At 38.9% G+C, this 27,475-nt stretch overlaps 1 protein-coding gene across 6 annotated transcripts in view; it reads right to left on the reverse strand.

Moving 5' to 3' along the window:
- The window catches only part of Atg5 (autophagy related 5), a 111,562-nt gene that overhangs the window by 14,904 nt on the left and 69,183 nt on the right, over positions 1-27,475 (reverse strand). For all 6 annotated transcript variants that reach the window (XM_075944410.1, XM_075944384.1, XM_075944364.1 and 3 more), the window contains one exon: positions 3,312-3,429. In XM_075944410.1, the coding sequence (XP_075800525.1) occupies positions 3,312-3,429 (118 nt within the window). The remainder of the gene's footprint in view (positions 1-3,311; positions 3,430-27,475) is intronic.

Below are 27,475 nucleotides of genomic sequence, written 5' to 3' on the forward strand. Positions count from 1 at the left end.
ATATGCCAAGCAGTGATTTAATTAATACAGTTTCTATGTGGTTCTTTTGAGTCTGGGCGGCCAGCTGGGAATGGACCAAGCAGCCTCTGGCTATACTCTATAGACCGGGATGGCCTTGAACTCAGAGATAGGCGCGCTTCTTTAAGGTATACGACACCTGGTGATTTACTTTTGGAAACAGATTGTGGCCAGGCATGGTGGAGCATGCCTGAAACACCAGGACTCAGGAAGCAGAGACAGGAGGCTTGTCGAGGCCTCACAATACAGGTGCAGCTACAGTGAGTCCTAGTCATTAGGGCGCATCTGAATTTTAAATTTCTCTGATTCTTATTTGATAAAATGTCTTTTTTTTAATTAATTTATTTATTAAGGATTTCTGCCTCCTCCCCGCCACCGCCTCCCACTTCCCTCCCCCTCCTTTTAAAAGTACTCAAAAATAGAAACATTTAGTGCAAAGAGATGAGCATCTGGAAGCCAGCGACCGTAGATAGTGTGGGAATTACAGTTCTCATCACGTTTAAAAATAGAGGAAATGAGTTTCTACTCCAAAACCCTGAGAAGGTTGTGAGGAAACTCACCAGGTTTGCTATCCTCTAACTAGCACTGTAAGATCACCCCTGAACCAACAAGTCTCCTAATTTCTAAGACTTGAGTAAACACAGCTTAGTTAGATGAGAAAATGAAGCTATGCCCTCTAGATCGGACCCGAGACTGAGCAATTTCTGAGTTCTTTCATATAAGCTTTCATTATTTTGTAATTATACAAATATAATAGCTACTAGGAGACATAAAAAACAAACACACACTAAACACAATCCAATAAAAACTGAATAGGACTCCATCAGAATTAAAATTATTTACTCTTTAGAAGAGAATGAGAAGACAAACAACAAATCTGAGGAAACAATTCTACAGAGAAGGTTCTTCCAAAATACATAAATATTTCTCAAAACACAGCAATGGAAAAATCATGAAAATGGCGGACGTTTCATCAAAGGCATCTGGCAAGTGATAATAAGGGCCTGGAAACAGGAGCTGTACATGGTACACACCATCTGTAGCTCTTCAGTGCACACAGCACAAAAACCTTACGCAAACAAAAACAGCGAGTTATGATGGCGCATGCCAGTAGGATTTGCTGAAGGAGGATCACAAGTTCGAGGCCAGCCTGGGATACACATTTAGCCAGGTGGTGGTGGTGGTGCATGCCTTTAATTCCAGCACTCAGGAAGCAGAGGCAGGCGGATCTCTGTGAGTTCGAGGCCAGCCTGGTCTACAAGAGCTAGTTCCAGGACAGGCTCTAAAGCTACGGAGAAACCCTGTCTCGAAAAACCAAAAACCAACCAACCAAACAAAAACAACAACAACAACAAAAACAGTGGGTACAGTCGTCAGTGGTAAAATTCAAATCAGGGAAGAACAAAGTAAAATCACTGTGAGATGCCAACACACAACCATCAGGATCACCATGACACATATCAATGATGTAAAGAAACAGCAACCTTCCTATGTCACAGGTGGGACTGCAAATGGGCCAGCACATTTAGGAAAACTTAAGCTGACTGTTGGACTCAGTCATTTCACCCTTAGGAGTCTACCTAAGATACATGAAACTATGTTCCTGAAAAGATCCATGCCAATGTTCACAGCAGAGTTAATCCTAAAAGTGAAAAGCTGGAAATAATGCATATGCTTATCAATAGCTAAAGAGGCAGATGGAGCTAGACATCTGGTCCACCTTAGTATTGCTCACCAATAAAAAGAAGCTGCCGAGACTCGCAAAAACAAACAAACAAACAAACAAGGATAGAAGTAAAAAAAAACCATTAGGTTGTAACTCTACTTATGGTATGACTCTGTTTATATGAAATATTTTTTAAAAGGAAAAAAGGCAAAGCATAGAGACAGAATGCAGACCAATGGCTGCGTATGGCTAATAGTCAGGAAAGAGGTCAGCTGTAAGTGTGTAGAAGAAAACATCTGAGGGGATGAAAATTTCTAAATGCAGGTCATGATAGCAGTTATACAACTCTAAAAAGCTTATTTTTAAAAAGTTATTGAGATATCAAAAATATTGAATGGAAGGAAGCCTTCAGTGAAAGTTAAAATTATAAAACAGTAAAGAGGGACTGTGTCCAAGCCCATACAACTTAGTGTTACTTCAAATGTAGCTATCATAAATACTATGTCTTGGGGTATGCTTATACAAGGAATTTAGTAATTTAATGGTCAGGGAACACTTACCCACTCTAGACATACAAGGCTTATAGTAAACACCTTGATATGTAATATGTAGTCTAGGAGCTCAGGAAAGGCAAGTCACACACTTAAGACTTTATAAAACATACAACTTCTAGCCATCAATAAACCTTGAGTTCAGCAATTTTGAGTTGTGGTTCATGACCTTCTTTCTTAACCCCTTCTAATATGGTATCCCCCACCCCCATCAGTTCTAATTCTATTTCTTAGGAAAACCACTTCCTCAGATTATTTCATAAGAAACTATTGCAGTATTGCTTTCATGACTAATACCTCCTAACTTCATTCTTCTAGGTCTGAAAGAGTAAGGATGCTCAGGGTCCTAACGAACATGGTCATATACCACTGAGGATTCCTTAAAAAGTCGTCAGTAATGAGCACTGTAACACATCACAGGGCTAAGCCTGCAAACTAGAGTTTCTTACCCAATGACTGGCTGATAAAAGCAGCAGGACACCTGCATAGACACCCACATAAATGTATACATGTGCATATTTAGAGCAGATCTCAGGTGGAGATCTGATTCGCCCTCAGGTTTGAGCACTGACGTAACAACACATGTGGAAACCTCCACAGCCGACCACACGTGACAGCTCACATAAAAATGTAGGCACGCCAAAAATACTATGGAAATCACCTTTAGGTTGCACACACAAGTAGGTGTATGTGTGTGTATGAGTGCAAAAATGAACTTGGTGTTCAAGCTTGTAATTCTATCCTCAAAATAATTCATTACATGTATGTGAATATTTCAACTTCTTAAAGAAATCTGAAACACCTTTGGTGCCAAGAATCTTAAATACATGTACATGTGTAATTGATTTTCAAACTCATTAGAATAGTACTTATAAAGCCTCAGAAGGTGGGCACTGTATTTTTCCAAAGAGAAGTGATTTCTTGTCTTGCTACAAATGTTATAAAACAATAGACATTCCCTTAAAAGGTAGTAAAAATATCTTCATAAAATTTATCAATGTAGAATATCCATTTAATGTCAGCTACCAAAGGCTTAGAAGAGAAAATGACAGTAGTGTCTTGTGGTTGCTAAGTACCTTCAGGGGCGAGTGCGGAAGGACAGACTTCTCTGAGGAGATCTCCGAGTGTACGCAGCTGTCCGTCTGCGGCCACAGGACGGAAGAGCTTCTGAATGAAAGGTCGCTCAGTCGTAGTCTATTTAGAAAATAAAAACCCAAGCAAGTAAGTCTTTGTTGCTGCTGCTGCTAACTACCGACATACAGATCATAAACATGGTCCTGGCACTAGTGTCTTCTGATGTGACTTAATCATAAATACACATAATAACCGTATCACTGATGCGCTTACCACTGAGGAAAAAAGGTTAACATAATAAATGCACAGAAATCAGACTCATGCAAATATTGAATGTCAGACACTCTTAAAAATCAACTAGCTAGATTTCAAATAGCAAATCCTCATTACCCAATAAGGACAAAAGGCTTTGTTAATAACGCTTTCACTCAATCACCAAATACAGAAACACACCCTGGCTAACTACTGCATTAAAAAGGAAATTTTTTAAGGGCATAGAGATAAGGCTCAGGGGTTAAAAGCACTAGCTGCTCTTGCAGAGGATCACGGTTTAGTTCACAGCACCCACAGGTGGCTCACAACCACGTCATTCCAATTCCAGGGGATTCAACATCTTTTCTGGCATTCATTGACACCAGGCATATATGTGGTGCATATACACACACACACAGGCAAAATATTCACACACATTTTTTTTTTTAAATCTTTAAAAATGTTTTTAAATGAGACTACTGTAGCAAAGTTACAGGTTAAGTGGAGCAAGATGTTGGATAACAATGAATTCAGATCAAGCATCCAAGGTTTGATAGAGATAAGGGTTTCAGTGCCAGGTGTGGGATACATTCCTGAAAGTTAAAAGTCAAGAAGGGCCCAGAGACCACCAAAACAACACTGGCTATATTGCTATTGCTCCTGGTTGCCCACCATAACCAGATAGTAAGACCATATTGCTAAAGACACCACACATTTTGGTTGCAGGACATAGAGAAATCAATTTGGAACTGACCTGGAAATTTCTCCCTGCTGGCTAGCTCTCATAGTGCTGGAAGGTGCTACACAGGCCACTGGGGGAGAAAAACCATCAACAGTATTACCCAGTGGTGGTCCCTGCTTGCCACCATACTGACCTGCCAGACAAGACATACTCAAGACAATGAGATAATGGTGTGACTCTTGGGGGGTAACCAAGTGCTTTCGGATCAGTTCAGACCCAAGGCCTGCTCTACAGAAAGGAATCCATGTCTGACTGTAAACCTGGTCAAACACCCCTGGCTGGGGAAGCCACTGGCCTAGTGAGAAACCACGACTGTTGTTTTGTTAAATGGCCATGCTGTTGAACTGGTTTCTACATGTTTACATTTATATCTATGGATGAGCGCTGCTCTAAACTGGTCAGAGAAGCTTCTTGCAGTAGCAGTGATGGAAAGACACATAACTGAGATGAGTCACTAAGTGTCTTTCCCTAAATCAGAGGTCTGCACCAACCCTCCTACCTCCAGGCTCAGGGAACATCACAGGTTAGACAATTCAGAGGAGCGCTGTGAAATGCTGCCCCCTGAACAGGACATGGCTGCTGTACTCATGATTTTATGAGTGAGCAGCTGTGGTTAAGTGCATAGGTTCAAACCAGTCAATGGTACACCATAGATGGGGAAGGGGTTCAGTAGGTCCCACCCAGAGCTGCGTGCTGCCATTGGCAGTTGCTGGCTGCTAAAGGAGAGTCATATTCTTTAGGTGTGTGGTTGATGGTAAGTTAGTTGGTCATGCTCCAGTGATGCCCACACCTATGCGCATAGGCAGCGATGCCCACACCTACATACACAGGCAGCGATGCCCACACCTACGTGCACAGGCAGCGATGCCCACACCTACGCACACAGGCAGCGATGCCCACACCTACGCACATAGGCAGCGATGCCTACACATGTGAATACAGGCAACCATGTCCACACTTATGTGCACAGCAGCACTAACTAAACTGAGTGAGTTACTTAAAAAAAATAGAAGAAAATAAAAAGATACAGAAGGAAACTGGGTATATCAAGGTAACTCTGCATTCATATGAAACTGTCCAAAAATAAAAATATTCTTCAAAAACAAACACCCCAAACAAAAGAAGCGGAGTTGACTACCGCACTGAAAAGGAAGGACTCTTCTTAGAAGAGTCCCTGTAAGAGTGACGTGGCACCGGGCAACAGACATCCGCCAACACTGCATTCTTACCAAACTTCTAAGGTTTGACGAAGTTATCAGGGTAATCAGCACAAAAGGACTTATTCCTAATAGCTCCATATTCTATCCACTCTTAAAGACTATTTTCTTTTCCTCAGTGGTCAGAGTACAGAAACTCTGCAGTCAAGTAGCTCAGGCTAGCCTGTAACTTACCATCCTGCCTCCACTCTGCCTCAAGAGTGCTGGGATTACAGATGGTGTGCAATACCAGCTCAACATCCCCCATCTCTTTTGTCTGAGGACTGTGATAAACACAAACAGACAAATTAAGAGAACGAAACGTATTTCTTTTCACCTCAACTGTTATGTTTCAATTTTAAGCCTCCTGGAATAAAAAAAATCACAAAATGTCTATGAACAAAAATACGTTTAACCTAAGAAAATGACTTCAAATACCTCTTTGGGGAGAAATATATATATGCTTTTAATCAGAGGAAGTTCTCAGTGTTTTTGAAACACTTATCATTTTAAAAGCTAATAAAAGCTAAAACATGAAGAAAAAATGTAAATATAAGCAATTCAGTGGATATATAATAAAAGTTAAAAATGGTATGTGAACCCATTTTTATAGGTTTATAGGAATTTTATAATTTATAAAACCCATTTATAGAATTATAGCTGAGAATTTGTGGTCATTATAAAGGTAAAGTGTACAAAACAAAAATCCAGCAATACATATTACAACTAATTTGGTTCCTTTCACTTATTTATAAAGCCTACAGTTTATTATATATTAAATTACACAAAGATAATAAAGTTAGTAGAGCCCCAGGAAAAAAAGAAACAAAAAGGGACTAAGGTAATCACTTAAGTCGTCACCACCCACTTAGGGCTGTCTGTCTTCCAGGTCACCAAGAAGCTTTTAAGACGGTTTAGTAAAGGAAGTGACATGATGAAAGAGCCTTCTCCAGACTCATGGAAAGCAAGCAGCATGGGGACAGTCTAGGTAGGAGATGAAATGAGGGCAGGTGGCAAAACAAGCCTTGGTGAGATAGCCTGGACAGGGTGAGAGGGTGAGAGGGGAGGGGATGAGTGTGGAAGGGCAGCAATGTATTCCCACCTAAGAGAGGCCCGCAGAATATACTAGTTGGAGCTGAAGTCAGCAACTGATGTGGGATTTCCCTCTACAGAGCTAGGTGGGGAAAACTAAACTGAATACTGGGAAAGAGAAGGGAGGAGTCAGGGAGAAGCCATGTCGCCCCGCCAGAGATGGACAGTAAGCCACAGCCACATGGTGATACACAAATTAATAGAAATGGGTTAAATTAATATGTAAGAGTTAATCAATAAGAAGCTAGAGCCAATGGACCAAGCAGTGATATAAATAATATGGTTTCTGTGTGACTATTTCAGTTCTGGGTGGCCGGGACAAACAAGCAGCCCACTTACAACAAGCAACATCACAGTAAACTCTAGAAGGTTTGGTTCTCATTCATACCTAATTAACAGCAGAAACATGAGGTGGCTGAGTGACATCAAAATTATTTAAAAAACAACAGGCTAAACAGGAAAACAGGCCAAACAGACATGTTAACAAGTTAACATTTAAAGAAATTCTGATTTCATCATTGAAAAAAATGCCCCATTATTTCTCAGAATAGCTCCTGTTTTCACTCCCTCAGTTACACTAACACACCTTAACTCAATATCATAAAATGGTAACCAATACTCCAAAGAAAGTGTTGTTTGCATGGATCACAAATAAAACGCAAAAGAAAAAGTCTATCAAACCCAGTCAAGTAGATCAATCAATACCAAATCAGTGTTGACAGCACAACTCTAGCTTGCTCTAGTAGTCTAGTACGTTAGAAATTAGAAAACAAAAAGTGTGCAAGAGGCACATTCTTGCAAACTAAGATCAAGTCTGAGTTTCAGGCATTTATTAGACTAAATGCAACAAAAAATTTAAGGTGAGATTCTGATGTGATAAAGAGCTAGCTGGCAGTGCTGTATCATTCATTATAGAACCGTGGTTCTGTCATTCATTAGAGAACCATGGCCACAATGGCCAACTTTTTGAAAGTAACTACATATACAAATACACACAATTGTGTAGAGATGAGCCTAAAACATTCCATCCTGCAGAGAAGCTCAAGCAGGAAAGTAAACAATTCAAAATAACTTCAGGAAGTCCCTGAAACTAACCAGATTCTCTAGGCCCCTCTCTGTCAGAGCAAGCAGTAAAAGCTGGGAGTCTTTCTCTATGGAAGGAAAGCTGAGTTAAAGAGATTCAGACAAGATGAACTGCGAAGGTGACTCTGAAAGCAGACCAGTTAACTAAAAGAGGTTTAGATCAACTGAGGCACCTGGGAAGGACACTCTATCAACTGTCTGCAGGATGTTCAGTGTGTCCCAGGTTCTCAACTTTTATGAGCTGTCATTCATGCTGGGACAGGCAATGGTGATGCAGCTGTCTGAGTCATTTCTGCTCTTCTATGTAACCCCTCACCCATTCCGTAAATAACCCCAATAAAGCTTACCGGTTCATGAACTTGGACATTGATCTGTCATTGGGTCCTATCTAGGGTGAGTAGACCTGTGTGTTGCGTCTCCCCAGGGAAAGTTTGTCACATAACAATAATGCTCAGGACAGCAAAACTTAGAAACAGCTTTAAATCAAAGGTAAGAAAAAACAGTGTCTTAGAACGACTTCTACTTGAAACTTCTATCAGGCAGAACCTAATGATGAGAGGGGCCTGATTTACTGAAGTCTGCACAGAATTTACTAAGAGTAGTCCCCCAAAGGTTTAACATCTCCCAGTGACATGAATTACAACCAAACGGACAAGAGTGTTGCTGTGAGAGCAGCACAGTGATATAGTACTTACCTGGCATTTGAGTGCTTGGTTCAATCCCAGCCCCACAAATACAAGCAAAGGCCAAAATCAACATCTTTTCCTCTAGAAGCCTTAGATGTACATGCTAGGGCCCCTGGTTAGGCTGAAGAAACAGATACTGACAGTACACACACACACACACACACACACACACACACACACACACACACACACACACGTTGCTTTGTCCCAGCTACAGCAAAAAGTGTTGATGTCACCGGCTATTTTACATGTGTTGGTCTTGAGACCCTTTAAAAAGAGTGGTTAAATAGGGGCATTTATCAGTAATGTTTACATGATTTAGAAGGATTGCTCTGAATGAGTGAATAATATCAAATTATTATATGTACACACCAAAATGTCACAATGAAACTCATTATTTTGTACATTCTAACTAAAAAAACAAAATGTAACAAAGACTATTTGGGTATGGTGGTATTAAACCTATAATCTCAACAGTCAGGAAGCTGAGGCAGGAGGATCAAAGTTTGAAGCTAGACTGGGTTGGATATTTAAAAAGGATGAGAAATGAGAAAGGAAAGTAAGGAAAATAGAAAGGGAAGCCCAAACAACACAGATGAGATGGGGGTTTGTTGTTCAACTACTGCAGAGGATTTTTATTATGAATTGCAGGTATTTTAAAAGGTCAAGAAAAAAATCAAGCTATATTAAACTAGAATTGGAATTAGCAATTAGTTGAGAATGTAATTATAATTTATTAATCAGGTAACAAGAACTATATGGTAAGAATTGCATCTAGGACTTACAGAAGTGTGCAGAAATGACCAAGACTGCTCTCGTTTTTTAGACAAAAACTATTTTTATATTATCACCAAAAAATTTAATTGGAAGGTAGTAGAATAAGTGCTTTAAATAAAAATCCTTAATAAATAAAAAAACCTGTAAACATGTTAAATTCTGCACAAAAGCTACCTTCCAAAATTAAAAACTGCAACAATTACTAGGTTCACCAAATTTTCTTGCTAGCAGTGAAATTTCTCCTACTCCAGTGAAAGACTCCACAGTAAACCACAAAGCTGATGCTATTCTATTCATAATGGTAAGACATCACAATGACCGGCATAAACAGAATTGCAAAGAACAATGATGTTTTAAGACTGCTTGTAACAAAAGCATGGGGAGAAGAAAAGGGAGAATTATCTAAGCAGGACTGTGGTTATAGTCTAGGATCTCTAGTAAATCATATTAGGAGTTTTCATTAAAGATCTATAATGTGCCAGGTGGTGGTGGTGCACGCCTTTAATCTCGGCACTCAGGAGACTGATGCAGGTAGATCTCTGTGAGTTTGAGGTCAGTCTGGTCTACATGGTGAGTTCCAGAATGGCCAGAGCTAAGCAGTGAGACTCTGTCTTTAAAAACCACAACCCCCCACCTCCAAAAGGTCTGCAATGTACTTAAAAGGGCATAATTATGCTAACACATGCATAGATGGAACTATTTGTAAGCAACTGTAACACAGCAGTAGTGAGAGCAGAAACGCAAACTATGTACTGTGAGGAAATACCCTGAAGTCAGGGCACAAAACTTCACTATGAGGACTCAGGTCACACACAGCTCAGTTATAAAGCACTTGCCTACCATGACAAGGTTGGATCTCCCAGGACCACTAGATTAAAACAAACCAAACCTGAACTTCTTACCAACAAGAACAAAAACAGAACAAGAACAAAAACCCCTAAGAAGTAGATGTAAGTTTAAGTTTTAAGAGTGAAAGATGCCCCAGTAGGTATAAAGAAAAGCAGCCATTGCATTGAATGTAAACTTTAAAACACATTTCAAAAGACGATGAAAACCAAGGTGAAATATAGATGGCCATTAAACTTCCAGCTTAAAATAGAATCTTACTATTTTTTTAATGAAGAAAGAGATAATAACATTTCAGCATTCACAGGGACCTGGAATAACAGTACTTGATAGAAATTAGTGGATAACAAAACCTAGCTAAGGGCTAGCATGCAGACTGTAGTAGAATAAACAACTTTGATTGGAATCCCAACTCCTAGCACAAAGTAGGGAATCTACATGATATCCAGCAATCGGAGCCTGTTTCTCAATCTGATAAGCTGGGAAATATTATCTATGAATAATTATTATGCTAAAATAATAAGATAATACTTAAAATGTAAAATAAATAATGCAGTAGGTGGTAACAAGCCTAACTCTTTTCATTCCTCACTTTTAAACCACTACTAAATGAAAAGGATAGTGGTTTCTATAGAACCAATTACAGTGAGAATCAATGTAATTAACATTCCACCTTCAGTTTCCTTTGATACTTTATTAATTCAATTAAGTGCTCATGGCACAAAATCAAAGCTTTACACAGGACGTGCTGCCAGACTTTCCCAACAGCAACGTGACAGGCTTCAAACTGTCACAGGCACATGGCGCTCAAGATATACTCATGCATGTCAAATTTTGCATCACATGCTTTTCAGAAGCAGGTTCATATTTAAATTAGCTTAAGAATATACACCATTACAAGATCCATTAAATAAAAATAACAGAGCAGTTTAAATCCATGCTTAGGACTTTACAGTAAACATTCTCTGGTGGGAAACCAGGAAGAGAAGCAATGAGATTCCTTTATCCGTTATGGAGGAAAATGGAGACTTAAAAACAAGCATGCTGAGTAGTTCTGCTAAAAGAGCCTGAAGTCTACTTTTAATATTTTTAACACCAACAAGAAATAATAATTAGCATTTGAAAGGCTGCCATTATTACAGTCAGGAACACTTAATCTCTAGAGCAGCAGTCTTAATAGAGATGATGATTAAATAAAATACATCCTCACAACTGGCTTAAAGTTTGTTTTGTCTCATTGAAATTATTATATTTATTATAATTCTGTCTAGCCAGTGCCAAATAGATTTTTTCACATAATAGTTAAAGCAACATCCTTTCACTAAATAGTACGTGGTACAGGGTAGCATGGTTGACTCCTGAGGACTGAATTTGATGCTGAGCCCACTGATAGAAGAGATGGGGGTCCTTGAAAATATTTTCTTTACTGTGTGAGTATGTGTAGTGCATTCATGTATACACATAGGCCAAAGGTGTATATCTAGATATTTTTAAAAATCACTTCTCCACCTTCCTTTTAAATTTTTTATTCATTTATTTTTATCAGCCTTGTGCCTGCATGCATGCTGTGTACCATGTGCGTTTCTGGTTTCCGTGGAGGCCCAAAGAGGGCACTGGATCCTTTGAGACTGGAGTTACAGATGGATGTGAACCACCACAGCTGTGCTGGGAAACAAAGTCAGGTCCTCTGGAGTATTGGTAATTACTCCAGTAATACAAACACTGGAATATTTGTAATACAGGTAATAGCCAGTGCTTTTAACACTGAGCCATCTCTCCAGTCCCACCTTACATTCAGAGACAGGGTATCTCACAGAACCAGGAGCTCCATGTTTCACTTCGCCTAGCTGGCCAGTGACCTCAGGAGTACTCTGAAGTAAGTTTACAGCAACACACAGCCACATCTGGTTTATATGGGTGCTAAGGATCTGAACTTAGATCTCATATTTATGCGTCGAATACTTTCCCAACTGGGCCAGTACCCTAGCACCACTTTAATTTTTTTTTAATGAAATTTTTAGTAGCATGGCCAGAGAAGAAGATCCATAGTACTATCAATGATTCTAGAAATGATTAAAATATGCTAAAGATCTCTCTCCAAAGAATTCGGTCATACTAAGAGAATCATAGGGGAAGTTTTATCTTACTTAAAAGCTTTAACATTTTTACTAATTTTATTGAAAGTCATACTAGAAAAGTTAGGTGAATACAAGAATAATGTAACTAATTAATAATTTATTTTCTTCTGGAAAGTCAAATGGTAGTTTTGCATGAGTTTTTATCTTTATGGATGTTAACATAAAATAAATTAGATGCACTTTCAATTTGTACAAATAAAGTAGTGAGGGGAAACGCCTGAGTAAAAGCAGCTGTGGCCTCAGAAGTGGGACTGCTCTGAAGGCCAGTCAACTGTCTTCCCCAGGAGACAATTGAGTCTAAACCTGGCCAAGACCCCGTGACTCTGCAGAGAAACAGACCATTTACGCCCACTCCTCCATACATGCTCCAATAGTTTTACAATGATGCTGAAATTTACCGTATGGGGATATTGTTTTTTGATGACGTATATAATTTTTTTCAAAGGATCTCAATGAACCATTAAGAGATTATATGAAAATTTCTGTTCAATTTTTGAAGCAGCTTTAAAAAAGAAGTGGTATTTCAGAGATTTGACTGCTGATATGATCTCCAGATCAGCAAGTTTAAAAACAAACCACCTGACTATTAAGAAACATCAGAGAAAAGGAATGAAGTAAAGGCACAAAACTCTTATAAGAAAACTGAGGAAGAAGCCTGTGACCTTGGATCAACAAGGTTAGATCAGATTTCCTTAGCTATGAAAAAATAAAAATAAAAAGCATGAGGAACAAAGAAAGTTCACCAAAGATTGAAAAGTTTGGGCTTCAAATGACACCATTTAAAAAAAAAGAAAGAAAAGCCGCAGAAAAAGAGGAAATATTTGCAAATTATACATCTATAAGACTAGTATTTAGAATATATAAAGAATTCTCAAAACAACAGAGAGACAACATTATTTTTAAAATGATTGAAGGGACCGGTTGGCAGTGGTACACACCTTTCATCCCAACAGAAACAAGCAGATCTCTGTGAGTTCAAGGCCAGCCAGGTCTACAGAGTGAGTTCCAGGATAGCCAAGGCTGTTACACAAAGAAACCCTTTCTCAAAAAAACAAAACAATACAAAAATGATCAAAGGGGCTGAATAGAGCTCAGCAGATAATGGTGCTTGCTGCACAATCCTAAGGACATGAGTTTGATTCCTATAACCCACAGAAGCTAAAGGACAGAACTGATGCACAAGGGTTTCCCTAACCCCCACATTGCACTGTGGCATGTGTGTCCACACACACACACACACACACACACACACACACACGCACACACACACAACTAGTAACTAACTAAATAAGTAAAAATGAACAAAGGTAGCTGGGTATAATGATGTATACCTATAATCAAGTAGAGGCAGAGTTCAAGGTCATTCCTCAACTACAAAGCAGGGTTAGGGTTAGGGCCTAGGCTACTGGACTAAAAGCCTGTATCAAAACACCATCCTACCCATAACTAACTGAATAAACAAATAAACAAATGTCAGTAATCTAAATTCTCCTAAGAAAACACAACGGCTGACACAAATAACGACTTAAGCACATGGGAAGATTCTTAGCAGTGTCACTAGTCAGAGAAATGCAGATCAAAACCACAATGTGGTCAGGGAACAGTGCTGGGATGAAAACGACAGAGACTAAGCACTGGCCAGGCTGCTGGCACCCTCAGTTATTATGGGTAGGAATACAGTGAAGATGCTTTGGAAAATACACCCACAGTACTTCAAAACACTAAACTCAGCATATAACCTGTATATTGGCCTCTTTAAATACCCTCAGAAAAGAACAAAATGATCACCATAAAAAATTGTGCATAATCATTCATTATTACATTCATAGTAGCTTCGTAATAGTCTCAAAGGGAAAACAATCCAAATGTCTATCAGTGGGCAATAGCTGTACACTGGACCATACAAAGACCCCATTGCTCTAAATGAGCAATTGTGACCCACAGCATGCATGAACCTGAGACATTATGCAAGTGAAAAGATGTCAGACACAAAGTCATCTGTATTATATATCCCTCTAATTTCTTACAATGTCCAGAACAGACAAAAAGCACAGACAGAGAAAATAAACTAGTGGCTGCAGTAAGCGGGGAGGTCAATAATGGCTAAAGAACATGCAATTTCCTCTTTGCGAGATGAAAATGTGAAATTTATAATTTTGATAGTTGCATGAATATGTGATATTCTGAAAAACTCATTGAATAGTATTTTAACTGAGTGATATGTACGCTATTAAAAGTAACAACCCAACAAGGCTGTTGAGTACTCAGGTGTGACTAGTACAAAACTTACAAGAGAGATCAAGACACTGTTCCCTGCCACACATTTTAATTTTTACTCATAAGATTTGGTAAGAGTGATGAATCCTCTTGGGGCAAGTCGCAAGCTTTGTAAAATGACTAAGTATGAGTTACTTCAAAATAATTATATTTAAAAAAATCAAAAGCAGTCGAGAGCCTGCAAAGGTTAGAGAACTATTCTTACCATCATCAATTCAGAACATTTTCACATTTCCCCTAACAGAATGAACAGCAGAGCAAACAATTCTGAATGAGAATAGAAGAAACTTTGCCTGTTTGTCAAAAGTCATGTAGTATTTTATGACTTAATAACTAAAATGTAGCTGAAAAATTTTAAAGTACACGATGTTAGGCTTTTTTTCCTTTGTTTTTTGAGACAGGGTTTCTCTGTGTAGCCCAGCTGCTGTGGAACGAACTCTAGACCAGGTTGGCATTGAACTCATGGAGGCCACCTGCCTCTGGAAGGCTGGGATTAAAGGTGTGTGCCACCACTGCCCTGCCAAAATGTTAGTTTTAAGATGAAAGTTTACCAAAATACATGCTGTTAATCAGGATTAATTTGAGTGCATGCACACTGATGGCCAGAAAGCTCGGAGTTATAATTAGAGATGGTTGTTAGCTGCCCCAATGAGTGCTAGGAACCTAACTCAGGGTCTTCCTGCAAGAGTTTTAACCTCTGAGCCCCAGAGTCACACTTACTACATCACATGTGACCTTTCCACTTTATGAGTGCCTTTTCTTGTCAACAACAGTATTTTTGTAAGACCCAGTCACTGTGAATTGCCTTCCTTCCTTCCTTCCTTCCTTCCTTCCTTCCTTCCTTCCTTCCTTCCTTCCTTCCTTTCTTTCTTTTTTTCCTTTCTTTTTCTTTCTCTCTCTCTCCCTCCCTCTCTCTTTCTTTCTTTCGTTGTTTCTGTCTTTTAAAGACAGAGTTTCTATGTGTAACAGCTCTGGCCTTGAACTCACGGAGATCTACCTGCCTCTGCTTCCCAGTGCTGGGATTAAAGGTACACGTCACCACTACTTTTTTTTTTTAAAGATACGGTCTCCGAACTTGAACAAGTGAGGAATCCTTGGTTCCTCTTAGAGTTCTGGGGTCACTTCCAGATGGGTGCATAGATGAGGTTTACCTCTGCCTCCAGGCATCCTAATACCCAACAATGCCACTATAGTTGGGTGCAACATTCCAGCAAGCTGATTAAGGCTGATAACACACAGAGCCCAGTACAGGGTGAGGTTGTCCTTCTGATGTAGAAACCTGGTCAGTCATCAGCTGCTTCCTCATGCAAAAGTTCTCAGCTTAGCATTTAAGGATAAATACAAACAGGTGTTTCTGGGCTGCATCAAAATTTGGAGTCTAGAGCCACCTCCCAGTGCTTCGTTTACCTGCTGGACTTCACCCGAGCCTGCCTGTAGGCTGACATGGGCAACTACCATTGGATCCACAAGTCAAACGGCACTTGCGACCTATGGCAGGGCTTCAATGTATCCATCTAGGGCATCAGTGTTTTCTATGCCATCTTCTTCAAGGTGTGTGCTATCACCAAGTGCATGCTCCCTGACTCTAAGAACATGCGCACCACACTACGGTGAGTTGGTCACACAGGTGGTGACTGCTGCAGTCTGTGTTATGTCCTACTCCTTCGACCATGTGCAGAGACACACACGTAATGTTGCAGTCTGCAGGAGAAGCAGCCGACATCATGTACAGGTAGCCTGTATTGCTGTAGGAAGATCTACAATGACAAAGGAGGGAAGGCCTTCTTCAAAGGGGGCCTGGCCCAGCATTCTTTGTGACAGAGGCAGGGGCTTCATGCTTGTTATCTACAACGAACTCTTTGCTGCACATCACAGTCACAAGAAGCCATTGGGAAAGTCCCTAAAACACTCCTGGGAAAGGGTGGAGAGAGGCTCATCCTTAAAACCATGTTGAACTAGGCTGGCCCACAGAGGTCTCACCACATCACCTCAGGTCTACAAGCCAGGAGGAGGTAGACTTAGAATCCCTTTGTCTAAGTAGACAATCATGTGTTCCTGTTTGTTATGAAGCACTATGTCTCTGTGGCAGTGCTAAAATTGTAATCATGTTCTATAATGGGCACTCTGTTGGGAAACAATAAACCAAGACCAGGAAGGAATTTAAAAAAAAAAAGGCTCTGGCTGGCTTCTTATAATCCTCCTGCCTCAGACTCCTGAGTACTGGGATTATAAGTATATTCCACCACACCCCTCAAAATAATTCATTTTAACTAGTCAGCTCCTTGCTTCTGTCTTTTTTCCCCTCTAGGCTGTCATGTGTAGAAGTCCTTTGTAGACTTGTGACAACACTGAAGAAGCATTTATAAGCAGCACAGGTAAGGCAAAAGCAGTACTGCCAAGACCAGCCTTGGTCATCGTGACCTTTAAACAGGATTCTGGGAGTATTATGTCCATCAAATATGAATATGAACTAGATGTAGTACTGGAAAGACAGGTAGGTGGATCTCTCTCTGTGAGTTTAAGACTCAGCCTTGTCTACATAGTGCCAGGATAGTCCAATGTAGAGAGACCCAGTCTCCAAAAACAAAACAAAACAAGATTGATATAACCCTTGTATAATTTAAATAACAACATGCCCAAACTAAAAAATGGACATGATGGTAGAGATCTGGGAAAAAAAATACATCCTGTAATCAAAGACGTTAGTGAAGTTATATGTTATCTAGTACTAGCAAAGGAGGATGCTCTGTGGCTAAGAAGATAAACATGGCTTCATGAATAATTACCGAATAGAGGAGAGTCGAAGAGCACGATGTTATAGCCTAAAATATAATGTTTCATTCAATAAATTTTGGTTGCCTTAGGATTAACTGCAGTTCAGGGAAAAATGCTCCTGATTACACAAAACATGAACTATAACAGTATTTAATACAAATGTTGTCAAAACATTCCAAAGCAATAAAACTAATCCATCATATATAACACACAGAAGACATGGAAGAAAAAAAATAAAAACTTGAAAATAACAGTGTATTTGGGAAGAAAGTAAATTTTTAGTTCTCTTCCATTAAGCATTCTCAAACTACATAAAAACCAGAGTTCAAATTACACTTTGATGTGCAGGTCCTCTGCCTTGTTTTATACGAGGCATCTCAGCTTCGACGAGCACCTAATGAAGAGCATTGCTCCCCAGTCTGACATTACTTTAAATGCACACAGTCAGACATTAGCTGCAATTACCTTCATCACTTCGGTGTAGTTTTCTTCAGCAACACACTCCTCTAAAAAGTAAACTTCAAGACTTTCATTAAAATAGGAAATGGTTTACTATGTAGCAAACATACTTCAGATTTATGAAACAGAGGAGAAGATTCCACAAGGGAGGAAAAATGGGAAAGTATAAAAAAAGAAAAAGGGAAAAAAAGAAAGGAGAAAGAAGAAAGGTACCAAGAGAAAAATAGTAATGTGGTATTTAAACAAGTAGAATAAATTATTTCTTTTTGTATATGCAAAATAACCAATGACTCTCTTATCTGTGCTTTGAAAATTCTAGGTAAAATGTTAAGGATAAGTACTGCATTGGTTATCCACATTAGCTTTTTATCCCTTTCAAGGCAGGGTCTAATATAGTCCAGCCTGGCCTCCTGTATATATTCATATACAGCTGAATATGACCGTCTGATCATCTAGCCATTACTTCCAAGACACAGGTATGTACCACCCACACCTTGTTTTCTAGGTCTTTAACTTTGAAAGCATGCTATTTAACACACATTAATTTTCTACATTTGTAATATACTTTCTATTTACAATGATATGAGGATATGCCTATATGGCATAAAGAATAGTTAAATCAAGTTCAATAAATAATATGCCTTTTCATTCATGCACAAGCATTACTTACCGACATCTAGTACACATGTAACTTTCAGTGAACTCAACAGGCAACTCAAAATGCTAAAATAACACCATTTCACAACTTGTTCAATTTGACTTAGTTTTATACATTTGGTTCTGCAGCAAGTGAGTTTAATGAAAGTATCACAATCAAGGTACACATACGGTCTACTAAAATTTGTATCTAAGCTTGTTGGATTATAATCACTCTTGCTTTCAGTGATAGAGATTTCTCTAACCCACAGGTCAAGGCACTACTCTCTATTAGTGGATTCTTGAACCAGCACTGATGTTCGGCTGGTATGCTCTTTCTAAGGAGACCATTAAGAAATTTACTCTGTTCAAAGCAGAATATATTCTGTAAAATGTTCCACGGCACCAGACTTAAATAATACAATAGCATATTTGTATCAGGCTATATTATTAACTAAGGATTAAAGTGTTAACACACCTCAAACAACCTGCCTAGGCACTGGCTCATGTATACCATGAATCGATTCACCATCAATATAATTTATGAGCACATCAGTGCATTTGGCACATGAGTAGGCATTATAAAAAAATCTGCATGGACCACAGAGCAAAGTAAACTGGGATGGGGGCCATTTTTCTTTGGTGTATGACGGACAGTAGGTTGCCCATGCTGACGCTGGCAGCACAAATCGGACTCAGTGGGTTTGAAAACAAGAGGAGGACACAAAGGTGGGAGGGACACATGTTGGGAGTGTGTGAGGACAGTGGAATGGAGGAGAGACTGGGTGGATATGATTAAGGTACACTCTATATATGTATGAAATTGTTCAAGAATAAAAATATCTTTAAACAGGTAGGTCTCAACAACTCTGTCATATACGATGTAAGATACACACACACACACACACACACACACACACACACACACACACACACACACACACACAGATCAAAGAAAATTGTCCAGGCTCCAATCAAAAAGAGTAGAAATTAGTTTTGCTTTGCTTATGTGCTTGAGAGTGTGTTTGTAGGTGGTGCTGGGGACTTAACTTGGACCTTCGGTATGCTAGGCACATGCTCTATCACTAATCTACCTTGCCTTGTTCTTTTAAAATTGATTTTCCTTCTCATATTCCTAAATGATTACCTTACATTGAACCTTCTTGAAAGTATTAGCAAGTAGTTATTTTTAAAGTCTGAGTAATTACCAAAAGCAACTCTCATATTTGCCTCAAAGAAGGAACCACTACTAAGAATCAAAGCCTGGTAATTCTGTTCTCAACGGACAGGTGTGTGCTCTGCATGTTATATGAAAATCATTTATGAGAAGAACAGGAAAAAAATTAGAAGGTAGTTTTCCCTATTGAAACAAATAAGTGAATAAGCAGATTTCTGACTGCACAGAGCTGTCCAGCAGGTTGGATGACTGCCTGAGAAGCATCATTCCAGATGTTGACATTATGTATATTTTAAGGGACTGATGAAGTCCAACAGTGACAAAGAAACCAAGAAACCAAATGGTCAGTGGGGGTGGTTATGAATATTAAGGTCAAGGAATGAAAATTTTCTACAGTGACTAAGACAGAGTTGCTGCTGCCAAGATCATATTAGAGTGGTAGCAAATCAGGAACCTGGAGCCCATAAGGTGTACGTGAATGCGGATGAACTGAACCTAACCACTGAAACAGTAAGAACAGCATTTACTACCAGTGCTGGTAATCTACCTCCGAAACATCAGCAATAAACACATTCTTACAGATCTGATATGTACACAGCTTACTATTTTGTGATATTAAATACTACTGACAAGCTCACCACATACTTCTATTTTTAACAACTATAACATTTTAAACTATATTACATTTAACATAAGTATCATCAATCAAATTTTAAAATTGACCAATTCCAGACTTACTTGCTCTTACTGTATTTATTCAAATTCTTGGGAAGGAGAGGTGAAACTATCATATTGTTGGAAGAGAAAGAAATAAATATGAGTAACTGATATCTGGTGTGTATATGTGTGTGCTCCGTGTTGTACTAAAGTAATAAAAACCCTCTTACTTTTAAAAACTTAATTATTGTTGAGCTGTGACTGCATGATGTGTGTGGTGGTCGGAGGACAACTCGTAGGAGTCTGTTCCCTCCTTCCATCTCGTGTGTCCTAGGGAATCAAACTCTGGCTGGCAGACTTACATGGCAAGTGCTTTAACCAGATGAATCACTTCCTCTGTTCCCAAACACTTTTTCTTACAACCAGCAGATTCTTAGTGAAACTGTTTAAATCATCTCATTCACACTGTCTTTTAAGATGAGATATTAATGACTGAGGCTTTAAGGTAACTTCTGATTATCTCACACAGTTATAAGCAATAACATTCATTATATTCCTAAAACTGATCTTAAAGTGATTAATAACAATTGCCTAAGTGGTAAACAAAGAACTTTCTGTAAGGAAGAAAAGGCCACACACACTTTTAGCTATGTTTCAATTTCTTCACATTTTCTGTGATCTTTCTCTATGGAAGAAAAGGGACTGAAAGCTGCAAGTCACACAGCTGGGGAATAATATATGTGTGTACAAACTGAACAAATGAGAAGCAATAATGATAAGTCTAAGAAAACAAAAGAAATTAACTCAACAGCTTATGAAAGAGAACAGGCTCCACTGTCTCCACCCAAACCCCAGGTTTTCTAATCACCAGGTGGAAGAACCCAGTGGATGTCAATGACCAAAGTATCTCTCAGTGATCTCATCCAGATACATGAGCACATGAGGGAATAAACACATACAGAATAGTCAAAACAACCTGGTTCTCAAAAATACAAAATAAACGTTGGCAATTACTGTTATTCATATATAATTTGCTTTCATTAATTTCTTTCCATAGGAAGTAGTTTAATTCTAAACCATCGGAGATTACTAAGTACATTGAAAAACTTGCTGTGTTGGACTGCCCCCTGCAGGCCTCAATTTGTCTACTTATTTTAAAAGGGCCATAGAGAATATAGGATTCACGTATGTTAAAAACAACACCAAAATCATAATTCACCACTCTTAATGGTAGGATGCAGTTTCTGAAACAGCTATCAAGATGCAAAGGAAGATAGCCAGCAGTTTACTGAATTCGGAAACACTACATACACTTCTGTCTACAATAAATGGGAAAAGGTAAACTGAAGATCAGAAGGCTCAAGATCAGAGATGCTATCAGGTCATCAATTATATACTGGGCAAGCCAGTTTTAGCCAAGTTGTTTGACTTCAAAATCAGCGTTAAGATGTCAGATAATTACCCTAGCTTCTGCCATGGAAAAGGTGCAATGCCTAAGATAAGAACAGAGAGAACAAAGAATTAACCTACAGATAGCAGCAAGTGAAAAGATTGAGGAAGATTTGACAGAGATGTGATATTTGAGGTAAGGTTATAGGCACTGTGAGAGGAAGGCCTATTTCACTGAGAAGTTCACAGGGCAAGAAAATAAAACAGCAAAGTTTTAAACAACACCATGTGATGTTATCTGGATACTGGGTAGCTATGCGTAATATCAAAATAACAGCAATGTGCTGGCTGGGTGTGGTGGCACATGTATTTAGTCCCAGAACTAACGAGGCTCAGGGTTCAAGGGCAACCCTGGCAACAGAGCAAGAACCTCTCTCAAAAACAAAACAACACCACAATAAATAGCCCTCTAGGTTGCAAGGAAAGAAACATGGCAGAAAATTTTACGAGAAACACAGGTTGTACGAGGAGGAAGGAAGAAGAGTACAAATGAAAAGATGGAGACTACTGGCAGGTGATTCTGGGACATCAGGATGAGCGATTCACATAAAGTGAGCAAAACTTAGTCCAAAGGATGGAGTCTAGCGATGTGTGGGGAAAGAAACAGGAATAAACAAAGACTACTTCACTGGCCATGAAATAAAACACAGAAAGCATGACAAAACATTAAAATAATTTGCAACAAAATTATCATTTAAGACAATTCAACAGAAAACGCACTTGCCCAGTGTACAACTGGTGAAACAGCAGGCCTGAACTAGGGCCTTCTATCTTCACCTTACCCCGCTTTCCACACTAAGGATTCTTAAGCATTACTGTGAACTAGACACATTTAATCATTGCAGTAACAAAATATTACTAATCCACTCTTTATAGATATTGAAGATTCAGAATGTGACAGGAGTGCACCAAGCCGCATGCCTACCTGGATGCACAGTTGAAAGTGCCCAAACCAGAAGCCCTTTTCCACTTTGGAGGTGGCCGAGTATGTCCTGGAACTTGCCATTTTCTTGCCACAGTCCCAAGCCTGAGATTACAGTAATATATCACTGTCCCTGCCTGGCTTAAAACATCTCCATTTTAACCACTGTATGGCTACATGCTAGAGAGTTAATTCATTAAGATTTTCCAAAGTTCTCTATGTGGGGGATCATCAGATATATGATGAAAGATTTTAAAGAAAGCAATCATTGATCATTTAACAAATCAAGGCTCTTACTCTTAAGTAGAATCCTCAGCTAATATTTCTGCATTTTAGAAATAGTTATAACAACACTGGCAATCAGGCATGCACACCTTTAACCTCTCTGGAGATAGAGGAGGTGGATCTCTGTGAGCTCAAGGCCAGTACATAGCAAGTTATGGGACAGTCAGGATGACACAATAAGACCCTGTCTCAAAACAAAACATCTCCTCCCTCCCCCCAAATCAAACAACAAAGTAGAGGTTCTCTTCAGTAATGGCCAGTCTTTCAAATGCTCTCCTTCAGAAAGTAAGGAGAAACACTGTGATGGTTGTCACCAGGGAGGTGGGCCTCTGGGCAAATGTGTAGGGTTATGTTGATCACCCTGACTGAGGCAGGAGCATCAGCTCTCTATTCCTGATGGGTTTGTGTGTGTGTGTGTGTGTGTGTGAGAGAGAGAGAGAGAGAGAGAGAGAGAGAGAGAGAGAGAGAGAGAGAGAGAGATTGATTCTCCTTCTTGGAAGATGCTTTTGTCAGGGTTCTTAACATAACAATAGAAGAAACTAAAACACTGACAATGTGTTGTAAAATTAACTGGTTTAAAGTACACAAACAAAAGAGCCAATGGCTTGCAACAACTCAGGGGGAACCTTTGTTCCAAGAAAAACCTTTATCACTTTTTAGCTTTCTATGATTCTACTCATGCCAAAAGCTTTCCAGTAGACTGCACACATCCTTAGTCTGGATTGCTGCAGCTGTGTCACTGAAGAAGTGCTAGAATGTGGTTGGAGTTCTTTTTCAGAAAACTGTCATTTGACTTGTCTGTCTACGGTTTATCTGGTCAGACAGAGAGATCACTCAGTGAAAACAACTTTATATCCATAAACATTTAAAGAAAAATCACTAGCAATTTTAAAACATCATAGCTACTAGAAGACAACATTAATAGCAAGTTAACCAAAAAATTGAATAGGAAAATCTAGGAACAAGAAATTGAAAGGGTATGAAAGCCCCAAACAGCCAATGGCAATCCAGAACAAATAAGACAGAAGAAAACTGCACTCACAAAAGAAGCTCTGTGCTGACTCCAAATTCCCATCCTGAGGCTAGTTTAGAAGATATCTTCATATAAAAAGTAAAGCCAGTTTGTACATTTTTTTTCGCACACTTTAGGCATGGAAAACATACACATACAAACACACACACACACAGAGATGAACTCATTACAGTAACTTAAATAATCTTTTGAAATTGTCAGATGACCACATAAATTACAACACATAAAGAAAATAAGGAAATAGAAACTAGACATGCTAGATAAGAACTTTAAACAGAACTATTCATTGTATAAAGGGATTAAAAAAACACTACAAAAATAATTAAAGGGAAGTAGTTAAACATTTTTAGTAAACAGAAATTACAAAGCTAAAGAAATAGAGCTAAGCATACTGGCTCAGGTCTATAATTACAGCACTTATGAAGATGAGTTCAAGGACAGCCTGAACTACATAGTACACAGTGAGTTCAAGGCCAGCCTAGGCTACGTGAGACTATCCTTACCCTACCAAGCAAATGAAAATGTAAGTTGAGCCACAGTTAAGTAAAAATTGAAAGCTAAAATTAAATAAAAATAATGGGGGAAGGAGGAGGAGAGGATGGTACTGGAATGTTGGCTCAGCAGCTAAGAGCATGGCTATTCTTTTCAGAGGACCTGTGTTCATAACTGCCTATAGCCCCAGACCCAGATCTCTATGTCCTCAACAGGCATGAACACACTGCACACACATACATGCAAGCAAACACACAAACACATAAAAACAAATATTAAAAAATATTGCAAGCAAAAATAAAAAATGAATCAGAATACTGAAGAAAAGTATATGGAGCATCCAGAAATATATTCTAGTAGTCGGATTACTTTAACATAAAGTAGAAGAGACTTGTGGGTAAAGGCTAGCTTGTACTAAGAGAAAACAAATTACAGCCCACAAACATAATCAAAATGTATTACAAATGACAATATATATTCTTTGGAAATGAATTAAAACTAAAGTTAATTTACTAATCAGTAAGTCCATCTTCTTTGTCTCTAGCTTTTTGGTTAGAGGTAATGACAAAATGCCAACCAAAATAAAAGACAGTAAGAGACCAGGAATATAACTTTTTTACCACAATGCAGTAACCATGGAGAAGAACCTTAAGAGGCACTGCCATTGCCTCTCTCACCTTTCTGTTAGAAACTTCAGAAAATACAGCAGCGTCTGACATCCGGCCCCTCCTCAGTTTAGGAGGTAACAAATTAGTCCCAGGAAATTCACTTTCCAAATAAAATCATGTTCTCGGAGATCCCTTAGCTATTACTTTCTTAAAGGTTTCAGTGCATTACAACAGAAGTTAAGCAGATTTTCTTAAGTAAAACTGGAAAGCAAATCTCTCGATTAAATTAAAACATTATTGAAGCTTTAGTGATTAGTAAAATGACTTTATGCTGGAATAATGGGAGGGGAGGGGAGTTCTGGTGGTTATGAAACACTGAAAAACTATATTCAAACTCTGTTTTATTTTTACATCTGATAAAGACAAGCAGAAATCATTTAAGCTTCCCAAGAAACCAGACATTATTTACCAATATCTCTTTATTGTTTAAAACTTAAAATAACATATTATTCTTAAGAAGAGTCTCAAGCAAGCTGCAAACAAAGTGACTAAAGGATGCCGAACCATGATTAACAGCTATTCAGACTTTAACCACCTCTTAAGACTCCCCTCCCCATTCTTTATCTGAGAAAGAAAATCCTCAATGCAGTAACCCTTTCTTTCCTTTGCAGCCTTATTCCTTGCCTAATTATTACTTTTGATGTCCATGATAAACAGAACTTTTGTCCAAATCTGTGTCTCTTTTGCCTACAAGTCCTCATGTCTCTTTGTATATCCCAAGCCTACCTCCTCTGCTCAATTTTGGGATGCATCACTTCCTTACAGAGGTCTTTTCTGCCCTCCCAGAAGACAGACCCAACCTACCCACTGGCATCTGACTTACTGATAGGATGGGCTCCTCTTCATGGAGCTCACACCTGCAGTTTTCTACTGTCTGCACACTTAGCTCTTTAGCTTCCTTTAACCTTTTGATTAAAGGCTTTATAAACAGTGTAGTGTAACATCAGCTCAATATAATATAATACTATCCTCCAGTATTATCTCCAGTATCTCTCCAGTGCATAGCTCAGGATGGAACATGCCACATAAGGCAAATCAAGAGTTTTCTTATTCAACTCCACTGGCAGAGAAACAGATATACTGTGGCTTCCTGAGAAGACATGGTATCCTCACAACATGCCTAACTGCAAAGTATAAACATGAATGTCTAGAGGTTTTAACAACACCCATAGATTTCATGGCCATTTTACAAAGCTTCTTGGTGGGAAGCCTCATTAGTCACCATCTGTTTATGTGTGTAATTCGAGATAACATTTTGGTTACATGTCGGAAACACCTCTTGCCATTAACCTCATTTCTAGAATACTGCCTCACACTGAAGCACCTGGAGTTCAGGAACACAGACCTGAAACTCACGCACTGACTACTATGTAAATGACAGAAGCATAGTCTGTAACAATGCTAGAGAATTCTGGATGAATCTGACTTTACCATAAAATTCTGTCACTTGACTGTACTCATTCAGAGTCCATGATGAACGCCATCACATACGAAAAAGAAATAGCATCTAAATAAACATTACAGTAGTTGAGGATATGAAATATCACCAGTCACAGAATTTTAGATTCCTGTTGGCTCACCTGTACAAGCTGCATTCAAATTATTTCATTCATTGTGATAATTATGTTATATAAGTAGGATAAATTTAATTTGGAAATAATTTGTTGACATAGCAGAGCTAGGTCTGGGTGCTAACTCTACATTTGTACTATCCCATGGAAGTGACATGAGTCCCTTCAGAGTCAACTAAAATTTTAGTAAAAAATTACTCTTCATTTGTTTATTTAACGCAGGTTTCTGGGCTTTCCTTAAATATTCTTACTAATGTAAGGTCTCGTATGTATATGTTTGTGTGTGTATGTGTGAAATTTAGATTAAGTGTTAACTAAAATGTTGCATACATAACAGCTGCACCTAATAAACAGACTATTACAGTCACACAGGCAATCAGAAACTCGAAGTCCAAATCTGATGCTACTACTAGAATATAATTAGGAAAAAGAAATGGAGCCTCATTTCCCTTTGGCTAGGGCATAAAAGGAGACTTAAAAATGCAAGAGAGAAATGAGGAGAGCAAAGACAATAAATTATCAAGAACTATAAATCTAAAACATTGGTATTTACTTACGTACCACACAAACTTTATTCAGACTCAAATCAGAACCAAAATGGAATGGAAGAAAAGCTTGTAAAGCAACTTAGAAACCATTAGGTCTCCTGCTCCTCCCCTGCCCCCACACAGGAAAGGGCCTGCAGGAAGCTGGGCTGTCAGCCTCCATCTGGCAGCCAGGTCTAGTGGAGCCAGTTCTGAGAACTCTCTAAGTTCCCACTTTCTATCTGATGACAGAATTTATAAAACCCCTTCTCTCAAGCTCGGGCAGTAATGCACACCTGAAAGGCCACTACATGGAAGCCTGTGAGCTTTCGGGGTCAGTCTAGTCTAGTCTACAAAGCAAACCCTATCTCCAAAACAACAACCTCCTCCCTTCTCTCCACACACCTCTCCACACCGAATTCTTCCATA

Source organism: Microtus pennsylvanicus, chromosome 1, assembly GCF_037038515.1.
Source record: "Microtus pennsylvanicus isolate mMicPen1 chromosome 1, mMicPen1.hap1, whole genome shotgun sequence".
In the NCBI taxonomy this organism is placed as follows: domain Eukaryota; kingdom Metazoa; phylum Chordata; class Mammalia; order Rodentia; family Cricetidae; genus Microtus; species Microtus pennsylvanicus.